General features: G+C 42.9%; 1 protein-coding gene across 14 annotated transcripts in view; it reads left to right on the forward strand.

The window, feature by feature from the left end:
* The window catches only part of SHPRH (SNF2 histone linker PHD RING helicase), a 113,030-nt gene that overhangs the window by 57,641 nt on the left and 42,889 nt on the right, over positions 1-12,500 (forward strand). For all 14 annotated transcript variants that reach the window (XR_003094222.1, XM_025204856.1, XM_025204857.1 and 11 more), the window contains 4 exons: positions 4,662-4,769; positions 6,603-6,745; positions 9,554-9,727; positions 10,085-10,147. Coding sequence is in view for 13 of the 14 variants with exons in the window: in XM_025204856.1 (XP_025060641.1) it covers positions 4,662-4,769; positions 6,603-6,745; positions 9,554-9,727; positions 10,085-10,147 (488 nt within the window). In the remaining variant the exon portion in view is untranslated. The remainder of the gene's footprint in view (positions 1-4,661; positions 4,770-6,602; positions 6,746-9,553; positions 9,728-10,084; positions 10,148-12,500) is intronic.

Here is a 12,500-nt window from a genome sequence, read left to right on the forward strand (position 1 = left end):
AGCATTTCTGTGCTGCAACAAAGAAATGCACCCTGCAAAGAAAGCTTCAAATTGGCGGGAAATTCTCCCTTGCACCGGGGTTCTCTTTTGCAGCAGAAAACTCCACCGTGCAAGGAAGCAATAATTTAGCGGGGACAATTTAGCAGTGCCGAAGCACACAAAAACAAAAATCACACCCTTTGGGTTTTGACACACTTAAGTAAAAAATGTCCTGAGTTCACTATAGAATCATAGAAAATTGGGTTTGGAAGGACCTCCAGAGGTCATCTACTCCAACCCACTGGTCAAAACAGGACCAACCCCAGCTATATCATTCCAGTCAAGGTTTTGTCCTGCCAGGTCTTAAAAACCTCCGAGGATGGAGATTCCATGATCTCTATGGGTAACCTGTTCCAATGCTTTACTCCCCTCCTAGTTAGAGAGGTTTTTCTAATATCTAACTTAAACTTCCCTTGCTGCAACTTGAGACCATTGCTCTTTGTTGTGCCATTTTCCACCACTGAGAGCAGTCTAGCTCCATCCTCTTTGTAAACAGCCTTCAGGTAGTTGAAGGCTGCTATTAAATCCCCCATCAGTCTTCTCTTCTCTAGACTAAATAAACCCAGTTCCTCTCCTCATAAGTCATGTGCCCCAGCCCTCTAACAGTTTTTGTTGCTCTATGCTTGAGACTCCAATTTGTCTTCATCCTTTCTGTAATGGGGTGGGGGTGCAAAACTGGACACAATACTCCAGATGTGGCCTCACTAGTGCTGAATAAAGGGAAAGAATCACTTCCCTTGACCTACTGACAACACTCCTACTAATGAAGCCCAGTATGCTGCTAGCCTTCTTTGCAACAAGGGCACACGGTTACTCATATTCAGCTTGTCTACTGTAACCCCCAGATCCTTTTCTGAAGAGCTGCTGCTGTGCCAGTCAGTCCCGAGCCTGAGCTAAAAGAGCAGGTCTTCTGTTGCTGGTCAATGGATTAATGAGGTGGTGATTAAGTGTTGGAGAGTGGGGCAAGTAGAAGTCCAATTGTCCTCACATATACTAGCGTCCCTTCCTCTGTTGACTTCATTGGATTCACTCTTGCTTTTACACTGGTATATGAGAGCAAACTCACTTTCGTTGTATAGCTCTTAAAACTAGGATGGGTTTAGAATAGGGGCAAACTGAGGCGCACTGTGTTACAATACAAGGGAGTCGTGGGGAAAGGGACTTGATAGTGGGTGTCTACTACAGACCGCCTCACCAGGGAGATGAGCTGGGCCTTGAATTTTCAGGTCAGCTCATGGAGGCTGTAAGGACAAGGGATGTGGTTGTCATGGGTGACCTAAACTACCCAGACATCTGCTGGGAGGATCAGTCAGCCAGGTCTGAATGCTCACATAGGTTTTTAGCCTGCATACAGGACCTCCACCTAACCCAGGAGGAACATAATCCCACCAGAGGAAATGCCTTGCTGGACTTGGTTCTTGCCACAGGCAATGACCTGGTGAGGGATCTGCAGGTGTTCGACTACCTAGATGTTAGTGACCATTGCTGGCATTTACTATCCGGCTCAGGGTGGTGAAAGCAAGCAGTAAGGCAAAAGTCCTTGACTTCAGGAGGGCCGAGTTCAATGAGCTAAGGAGATTAATAAGAGAGACATTGGGGACTCGGAGCTTCAGTGATATGGGAGTCCAGGATGGGTGGTTGTTCCTTAAGGAGACGATCCTCTGAGCTCAGAGGGAGTCAGTCCCAATGCAAACCAAAGGGGCAAGAGTGGTAAAAAGCCCCCTTGGCTCAGTAGAGGCATCCAGGAGGGCCTGAGGGCAAAAAAGGTGGCATACAAGCAGTGGAAGCAAGGGGCAATCACCAAGGAGGATTACACCTCCATTGCTCTTGATTGCAGGGCAGTAGTTAGGAAGGACAAGGCAGAGATGGAACTAGGGCTGGTGACCAGAATTAAGGATAACAAAAAGTCCTTTTTCAAATACATAGGGAGTAAGAAGAAGGCGCCAGGTAACGTGGGGCCCCAACAGGACAGACTTGGCAATCGGGTGATTTTAGCAAAAGAAAAAGCTGATCTCTTCAACGAGTTCTTTGCCTCCATATTTCTAAGCAGGGACTGGGACAACTCCCCCAGTAGGATTACGGACAGGCTCAGGGGACATGACACCATGCCTAGGGTCAGGGACGATTTAGTTAGGGAACTCTTGGAGGGGCTGGACATGTATAAATCAGCCGGTCCGAATGCTCTTCATCCGAGGGTACTGAAGGAATTGGCAGAGGTCATAGCAGGGCCCCTGGCACAGCTGTATGAGTGCTCATGGTGCTCTGGCCAGGTCCCAGAGGACGAAAAGGGCCAGTTACAAGAATGGGTGAAAGGAGGACCTGGGTAACTATAGGCCATTTAGTCTGGTGGCAAATTGCTTCAATGGTCGCACCCATAGAGTGGTGGTAGATGGGTTGTTTTCGACCTGGAGGGATGTGGGCAGTGGAGTTCCCCAGGGCTCAGTCCTATCTTTATCAGCGACTTGGAGATGGGCGTGGAAAGCACTGTCCAAATTTGCTGATGACACAAATATGTGGGGCAAGGTGGGCACACTGGAGGGGATGGACAGAATCCAGCTAGATCTAGACAGGTTACAGAGGTGGGCAGATGAGAATAGGATGGAATTCAACGCAGACAAGTGCAAGGTGCTGCATCTAGGGAGAAGAAACCTGCAACATATCTATAGGCTGTGGAACACCCTTCTCAGTAACAGAGTGGTGGAAAGGGATCTTGAAGTCATTGTTGACTTCAGGATGGACATGAGCCGCCAACGCAAGGAAGCAGTCAGTAAGGCACACCTTGTCGTGCATCTATAGATGCATCACAAGCAGGTCCAGGGAGGTGATCCTTCCCCTCTATGTGGTGCTGGTCAGGCCGCAGTTGGAGTACTGTGTCTTGTTCTGGGTGCCGTAGTTCAGGAAGGATGTGGCTAGCATTGATAGGGTCCAGAGGAGGGCCACTCACACGGTCAAGGGGCAGCAGGCCAGGCCCTACAAAGATAGATTAAAGGGCCTGAATCTATTCAGCCTCCACAAGAGGAGACTGAGAGGGGATCAGGTGGCCGTCTATAAACTCACCAGGGGGACCAGCGGAAAATAGGTGAGGCTTTGTTCCCCTGCGCACCACCTGGGATAACAAGGAATAACGGCCATAAATTGATTGAGAGCAGGTTCAGGCTCGATATCAGGAGGCATTACTTTATGGTTAGGGCTGCCAGGCTCTGGAATGGACTCCCAAGGGAGGTGGTGCTCTCCCCTACCTTGGGGGTTTTCAAGAGGAAGTTGGATAGATGTCTGGCTGGGGTATTTTGATCCCAGAACTCATTCCTGCCCAGGGCAGGGGGTCAGACTTGATGATCTGTTCAGGCCCCTTCCGACCCTAGAAACTATTAAACTGAAACTGTGACTGGTCTGCTCTATGCTGTCCTTTCACAATATCTGTTGAAGTGAACATGGGCTCACAAAAGTTTTGTACATGTAGACACACAAGGAAAAAGAATGGAATCTTTTCTGTGGAAACTAAGGTGTTTTTTCCTGATCAAAGAGGTCATCCAAGGATCCTTGAGCTTCTCTATGGTGATTAAGCTCCACTCATAGCTATAACAATACTTTTTTCAGAACAGCCAGACTAAAGTAGAGCAAGTCTTAACTGCAAAATGCAGATAGCAAAGATAAATAGGAGACAAACCACACACAATAGTGTGAGGAGGTACATCTTTTTTATTTCCCACTTGCATGAGGAAAATATGTTTGAGAATTAGTGTATATGTTAATCTACCATTGACATACATTGAGAGTGGGTCTTGCCAAATGCAACTTTCTCGTGAAATCATGGAGCTTCTATGCAACCAACAAATGTGACTGGCAGAAGAAGCAAACCATGAATCATCTCCCGATATGCCTGTAGCACCACAATGCACCCCAAAAGATTTGGCAGCACCAACACCAGAAGCAGTGACCTGTGCAGAATATTGGGAACAGACCATATAGAATGGGTGGACTGGAGACATGATGAAGATTGACATACCTAATTATATAAACTGATAACCATAACATTTCCATACTGCCACTTGCCACAGTGAATTATCACTCACAGAAGTATCACCTTTAAGAAAAAAAAGTCATTATTCCATATACCTGAAAAGTCAGGATATTCACATGTAAACCCTTCTACATCCTTAATTCACTTTTGTGCTGAAGTAAGTGTTTTGGTGAAGTATAAAATTATTTGTTATTCTCAGACTCAGTAGTGGCTATGTAGCTAGTGAATAATTTGTAAAGAGTACAGAAAAAAGGGTTTTTTACTTTTTGTGTGTTCAGGTAAAATTATTTTGGTAATATACTAGATATATCTAGATGCTATATTTGTGGAAATCATTAGTCTCTTCTGTGTTTTTAGTTTATCACAACAATATGCCTCTCAGCTTGTATTGTAATAGCTATTGAACTGTGTGAACTTACCAAGAACTTAAGGGAAAAAATATTACATTTGGATACAGGTGAAGGAAAGTACATACACACCATGGATAATCAACCACATTCTTGAACAAATGCAGTACAGTAATTGAGAGCTTTTATGTATTTAATTATTTTACATAAATATAAAAAACTAAAGCAGAATCTGCCCTCTTATTTACTTACAGGCTAAACAACTTAGACAACATTATATGAGTAAATCCAATGCAGAAGTTGCAGAAGCTCATCAGGCATTGCAGCCAGTTCTGCAGACCATTCGGGAGCTCCAGAGAAAGGTGGGTCTCTCTCATATAGCTAGCCTGTAATTTTGGTTTACTAATTATTTATATAAATCTCCTTTATCGTCACCTGTGCATGTGGTACCTAGCACAGTTGGGTGTCTTTACCTGGGTGGCCTCAATGTAAAGCATTAAATAGATAATTTCAGGTACTTAGGGCACTCAGGAATAAGAAACCCAGTCAGAATGTGGACTCCACTGTACTGAGTTCTGCGCACACATGCGCATAATACAACAGGTGGATATAGCAGACACATGGGGGAAAATGCAAGGTAATAGTGAGACAGTTGTTATTTAAAAAAAAAAAAAAAAGTAGCTGGGATGTAAATATTTTTGAAAAAATAACCTCCTTTATGTTGGTTAAATGGTTAACCGATAACACATACCTAGTTCCGGCCTGGGGGTGTGGAGTCACAGGCCAGTGTCTGCCCTGCCCCACCCCACCCTGGCACAGGGGATGGGCTGCAGCTACCTGCTTGGAGCACTGTGCGGAGCCAGGGGCCACACACAAACCTGGTTGGACACAGCTGCTGCTGGGAACTGCTCCCCAGGGCCTTTTACCCGAGCAGCAGTAAGCCCTGCCAGACAACATAGCCCACAGGAAGCCAGGTTGCTGTAGTAGTAGGCAAGGGGCTTTTCCAGCAAGCTGGGACTGTGGAAACACGCAATGCAAGCAGTGCAGGTTGGGGACTGGTTTAAACTTTAAGTAGCCTGTTACCTCCTTCCATCTGGCTTCTGAGCACCAGTGAGCAAGCAGTTAATTGCTTAATTGATGAGTCATCAGGCTGCCTGCTGTTTTCCTCTTTAACCTCATAGGCTGTGGGTGCTAGTTCCCACCCCCCACCCTTCCTTCTCTCTCCTCTCTCCCTCCTGCCTGCCCTGCCGATTTCCTGTTTGAGGTACTGCACTGCTTCCCTTCCCCTCCGGACTCCGCCCTGCACTAAACGTTAACCGGTAATGCATTACCAGTATAAATATACTTATTGTTTAAACTTTTAACCTTTCATATCCCTAATACCTACACTCTCACCTCTTGAAATTTAAGATAAGAATCAATATTATACTGACCTTGAAGATACTACTGTTATATTAAAAAAGTTCTGTACCAGATGGGGCCTCATTTATTTCCTAAGCAACTGTTCTTCTAGACTAGAATAGCTCAATAACTTTAATACACTCTGTTAGATTAGCTGCTGCAGGAAGATATAAAAGAATAATGGATTAATAAATGCTTGAGCTGAAATGCTGATTAGGCTACATTTTTATATAATTAGTAAGAAAATGGAAGATGAAATAACAGCACATAATACACTTATTTTTTCCATTTACTTCCATCCTCTTTTAAATTTTCAAGCATACTTTAGTCTTTGCTATTTTTCTTGTTAATTTTTAAGAGAGACTTGTTTCTTTCCTTTAAAAGCCCTTTATTCTTTTCTCTTTCTACCATTAGTCTGTGCCCAAGAGGAGGAGAAAAAGGGATTATTCAGCATAGAAGGAAGCTTTCAAACTTTTCAATTTGCACATTCTACAAACGTTTGTACATTCTACAAACCTTTATTCTTTTCTTGCATAGACAGTCTAGGTATATCTAAGGGGGAAGTGAAGAGTATGCAAGTAATTGGAAACTTACTGGGAAATACTCACTAGTCACATATTTAATTGAAATGTGAGAGGGGTACTTCCCAACCATGTCTTCATCTTTTAGTTACTTTCAGTAAAATTTACAAATCTGGGCTTAAGAGTATGGTCCAGAGAGCAGTCAAGGCTTCTGCCATAGTGAGCAGAGTACTTGTTGAGTATTCATGGATCAATTTACTCTTTTGTGTACAGATACATTCTGGTTCGCCTTGGTGGTTGGATGCAATCCAGACAGCAATACAATATGCCATTGATGAGGAGCTTGTTCAGCGTGTGCAAAATGAGATAACCAGCAACTACAAACAGCAAACGAATAAACTCTCCATGGCAGACAAGTAAGAGAATAACTACAAAATAGCATAATTAATACACTTAAGTCTGCTTGAGTTTTCTAATCAGTTTGTGCTAGCAGATGCAATTAAATGCTAGGCACTTGTGCTTCAGAACATCTGGGCTATAATTAAGTTTTAAAATATGCATTTTTAAAAGGAGAAACTAAATATAAAACTTCAAAAGAGAGAGAACTTCAGTTTTCACCTAGATAGGCATTCATTAAAATGTTCTTCTTTGTGTTGTCTACTGTATTTTTATAATTTTCCATGTTCATGCAATGTGTGAGCAAATAATTAAATGTTAATTACAGTTTATTTGCTTGCTCTAGGAATTCACTCTTACTATTTTTGGACCCCCTGTTGTGGTCCACCCATTTCCAATCCTGCTGCTTCCCATTCATGATGTGAATTTTTTTAAGCACAGGGTTATGGATAGGTTTCCCACTAGAATCCATCAGTACCACTTTTAATTCTTTTGAAATTACTACCTGTCACTCCCTTCACATTATATCCTTTCCTCAAACACCAACAGTCCTGAGACCCCAAGAGTGCTGCTTCTGTACTAATTTCAACCTGTGGAGCAAACGTATTCTGTAGAGTGGACTGTAGCTGAGTGTCTAATGTTCAGTATCCTTGGGAATAACCTTAGTTCAGTTTCAGGAGCATGGCATCTATATACAGCTGGCAAATCTGAATGTCTGCCTGTAAAAATACTAAGTGTGCAATGCTCAATGGAAAAATACCAATTTACCCTACAGTCCTTATAAAAGCTTAATTTGGAACAAGGATGTTTTTAGATTAGATACCAAGAAAAACTTACAAACTATTTCACTGGCTGACAACTGAACAGGCCATCTCCTAAGGGGTTTGTGGAATCCCTGTCACTGTAAGATGACAGACATCTGTTCCTGGATAGTTTTAGGTATACTTAACCTTGCCTTTGAGCAGGGACTTGGACTAGGTGACCCTTTGACTTTCTAGCCCTCCATTACTGTGATTTTTCACATACAGCAGAGAACCAGTGTCTGTTTATCCAGAGTAATTTATTAATAGAGCGTGATCCTGATAGATACTGAGTGCTTTCCCTCTGATAAAACATTAAGCATGTGCTTAATTTTTTAGTACATGTGTAATTTCATTGAAGGGTTATAAAGAAATATAGGATTTTACTTTCTTTCCTTCTTTAAACCTGGAGTTATGCTGAGAAGGCACAGATAGGACTTCTGTCTTATGGAATTCCACTCAGGGAAGACAGCTCTATCAGAAGGTGACATTTGAGACTGATACTTCTTTTTGCTGCTGTTGAACATGGATAGAAGGAAAAGTTGGGTTAGAGTTGTGTATGTACAGGTGCAGACTTACCACTGCCTGTGGTTCTTCTGAGAGAACAGTCTACCTTTGACAGGCTTTGAGACTTTGGACAAGTCATTTAATCTCTCAGGCTCAGTTTAATGCATCTGTAAAATGGGATAATGATACTTCCTTTGTAAAATACTTCACCCTGTTCAATGAAAAATATTTTAATCACTAAATATTTTCATTAGAAATGCAGAGGCAAAAGTATCGAGTACTAATATAATAATAGAGTAATGAACTGACTTTATGGAAGATGCATAGGAGGATCTCTTTCTTAAATTTGGAATATTTGGCAGTTGAGGTTACATCATTAGCTCAATTTGAATGCTGCTCAGGTGTTTCCAAAATATCCAGTTGGTAACATAAATGTTCTTGAATGAGCATTGAATTTGTCAGGGAATTCTAAACTAAATATGTGTTTTTAACTTGATCTTTTAAACTGGTAGCCTCATGATGTTGCTCCATAAGATTTTTTTCTGGCTTTTTCTTAGGGATAGAAAAGTTTTCTTGGGTGGGGAAGTAACTTAAAGTGCTTGGAAAGGTGCCAAATTGCTGTGTGTCCTGGTATTCAAAGCACTGTGCCCCAAGAATAGCTACAGAAAAGGCATCAGCAGTGCAAGGTTTCTGTATGCTCCACTGGCAGCATGCTTGAGAGATGATCAAAAGCAATGATTTAGCTTTGGGAAAGTAGACCTTCGCTTCATACCCTTGTAAAGCTTTACCTGTTTCAACTCGGGTGATAAATATGGTGGGTTTTTGATAGCTATGCATGTCCACTGGGCACTGGATTGAGACCAACAGATCTGGGATGTCTTGGTCAATAAACACAAATCAAATGCTAATTGGTTTCAGGCAGTATTGACCACAGTGTGTAAACATGTGAACAGTTTACCACAGAGCAAAAGGGGATAGAATATTGTTACGTACCAGCTGTTCTACAGTCATTGCCTGTGTATGTGTTTTTTTTCCCCAGTGTAAATGTAAGTTAAACTACGATAACTTTTATCCCTCTTCTGTTGATGACTAAGCTATCATAGCTTCTACGTGCTGGAAAGTAAGATCAGGCTTTGGACACTTACTCAACAGTTGATGTTTAGTAAAGGCCTGCTTTTACCTTTCAATAAAATTTGTCTAGCACTAGTCATAGCCAGAGATGTATCAGTGAATATGATTTTACAGATTGTTGTTATTTCCAAAACCTGTGTCATTTCCCCTTTAAACCACTTTATTTCAGTCTTCAAAGATAGTTCTGTATATTGGAAACATGAAAATCTTGGATTTATATTATTATCTCAATGACTTCACTGGGTGGAATCTTTGTAAAAGTAGGTGTTACATTTGATAGTGTTTGCAGGTTTGGGCTTTACATGGGTTTGTAGTTTGCTTCATTTCTCTGTGAAACTACTGAATTAGACTGAGTTAGCTGTTTTTTTTGTTGCTGTTGTTGTTTATCAGGTTCCGTGATTGTAGAGGCCTTCAGTACCTGCTCACATCTCAGCTAGAAGAAGTGAAGAAGTTCCAGAAGCTTGTAAGAGAAGCTGTCAAAAACCTAGAAGGCCCCCCTTCAAAGGAAGTTATTGAGGCTGCCACTATCTGCCATTTGCGGCCTGTTAGACTTCCTCTCAACAAGTATGTAAAAAAAAAATAAAAAAATTCTTGAGTAGGTGTCTTGATAAATCTCCATCCCTTATTTGGGATGAGAAGGAAATTTAAATATGGAAGAACCTATAATTCAATTGGAGTCATGTCAACTGACCCTTTTTGCCTTCAGGAACCCAGTTTATACGCTTAGAATCCAAGATTATTTTATTAAAAAGGGATATCAATTATTCACATTTATTTTGTCATTGAATATGTGAAAAATGTAATAAGCTTTATATAAAATTGTCATCTGTGCTTTCATTAATCAGAATGAAAATAATTATAGGAATTCCTTGTTGACTGGTTGAAGTTCTAAGCTTCTCCTTAAAACATCTTGCATTCCAGCTGTGTCTTCTGTAAGGCTGATGAGTTGTTCACAGACTATGAGTCAAAGCTGTTCTCTCATACGTAAGTAGTTTTGCTGCTTTTTCTGTAGTACAAGAAATTTAAAATATAAATCGTCCTGAGTTATCTAACCTTTCTCTAGAGGTAGTCATTCATTTTATTTTTGCAAAGAGGTTAAGTATAATTTTTATAAATAGTGTTACTCTTGCATGTATGTTGCATTTTGGGGGGGACTTGTAAAATGAACAAATACGTTATTTTGTTTTTCCCTTATGGGGTACAATCTGAAATTATACAGGGAAAAAGACTTTAAAGTGTTTCCAGACTTCATGTGTCAATTTGATAGCTATGTTCACCTACACAGTCTGTATGCAAATGATTGATTGCATGCATGCAGATAACTGATCCTCCAACAACATGGCTGTTTGCTCATTTTAATTTCATCTAAATGTTCTGTCAGACCATAAATTAACAGTTAGAGAGGGGAGAATACTGAGAGTTTAGGGCTGGTGAGGAATTTTCAAAAGTACCTGAGTAAGGATAACAATTCCCATTAACAGTTAATGGGATGTAGACTTGCTCCTAAATCCTAATGCCCACTTCAGTATCAATGTGATAGAGTAGGGAACCAAGAGCTGCTTGATTGTGAAAGGATTCTTTTGATCAGGTATCAGTTCTAAGCAAAGATTCCACTGCACCATTTTTGCTTTTTTTTTTAACGCTAGTATGTCTTGAATTTTAATGAAGCACTCAAAAATGTATTACTTTTAAGGCTACTACTGAGCGTATAAGGGCCCCTCTACACATGCAGGTAAAGGTGTGATGGGATCTAATGTGTGATCCACACAGTCGTACCTCCTGCTGTGCCAGGTGTGTGGCAGAAGGCATTATTGTGGAATTGAGAATCAGATCCCACCACACCTTCTTGCCAGTGTTAGGGGAACCCAATCCTAGTCTCCCCCTGTGGTGGGAGCTCTTAGGCTTGGGGGTGCACATGCCCCCCCAGTTGATAGCTCTGATCAGCTGATGTGGTTCCCAGCCCCAGGGGCCCATGGCCACACTCTCACTTAATGCAGGGTTGGGCAGTTATTTGGGCTGCAGTGCTACTTAATGAGTTTTGGTAAGCTGTTGAGGACCAGAAACACATGCACACACGAGCTCCCTGCAGCCAAGTAAGGTCTGGCGCCAGAGTAAAAGCAGGAGTAGGAGCTTGAGGTCCTCCCCATGACCCAGCCAGGCACTGCTATCCCTTCCCTGGGCCTGGCCAGGCTCCCCATGCCCTGGCTGCCGGCCTTGCCCAACAGCACAGGCATCAGCATGCTTGCCTACCAAGCCCGTGCTGTCCTCCTTGGGTACCAGGGCTGGCCCTCTGGACACCTGCTGCACAGCTCCTTGGAGCTGTAGTTGAGGGCTCCCTGCATTCCCCCCAACCTTGCAGAGAAGGTGCTGGGTACTAGTGGGTCTTCAGTGACTTTTGCTCTGTCCTAGTGCCCATGAGCTTCACCCAGGCCATGCATTGGCCCTGTCCCCTAGCTAGGCGGGCTTCGGGGGTGGGCCACAGGGTGGCTGGAGGGTGCACAAGCTGCCCCACATCCAAGCCATTTCACGGGAACCCACTCATCTCACAGCCAGAGGCTGCACCTCTCCCATGCAGGCTCCATGCCACCCACAGCAGATGCCCCAGCTAGGTTCAAGCAGCCACCAGACTGAGTCTCTGACTCAGAATCGGGTAGGCCCACCAGTGCCTCCAGCAGTTCAAGCAGCCGCTCTACCTTCTGCACCAACCCAGCCACCACCTCTGGCTCAAAGCACCCCAACAGCCACTGCAGCTCGGCACCCAGTGCCCTTGCCATGCAGTACATGTGCTCCGGCAGCATGTGCCACAGTGGCTCCCCCACATACCCAGCTCAGGCTCTGGCTCCCCGTGGCTGCACATGGGTTAAAGCTGCTGCTGTGCAGGCTCCAGCCCCCAGGCCACATGGTGCCTCTCCCCCACTGCCAACAGCTGCCCGGAGATGTCTGCGCAAAACTTATCAGTGGGCTGGATACAATCAGTTATGCACCCCTGAGTTAATGGCATGATACGAACCAGCTACAAAAGTTATTCCATAAAATATGGAATAATATTTTATGGAATAACTTCGTAGCTTATTCCTATTTTTATCATGCCATTAATTGATTGAATGTGTGGCCGGGTGACTGCTTAAGGTGTGGTTACTCATGCTGAAAGTATAATATGTAGATGGGGCCTAGGAATCTCTACACAGAATTTACATCACTGGTATCTTATCATACTGTGGTTATCATCAGTATGCTTTGAAAGCAATTGAAAGAGGCATAAAAGAAACAAAAATCTTTTTTTTTTTTTTTTTTGCTTGTTAAATTATGAACGTGTTCTAAACATGAGAGTAAGCTT

The sequence above is a fragment of the Alligator sinensis genome, unplaced genomic scaffold, assembly GCF_000455745.1.
Source record: "Alligator sinensis unplaced genomic scaffold, ASM45574v1 scaffold153_1, whole genome shotgun sequence".
NCBI lineage: Eukaryota > Metazoa > Chordata > Crocodylia > Alligatoridae > Alligator > Alligator sinensis.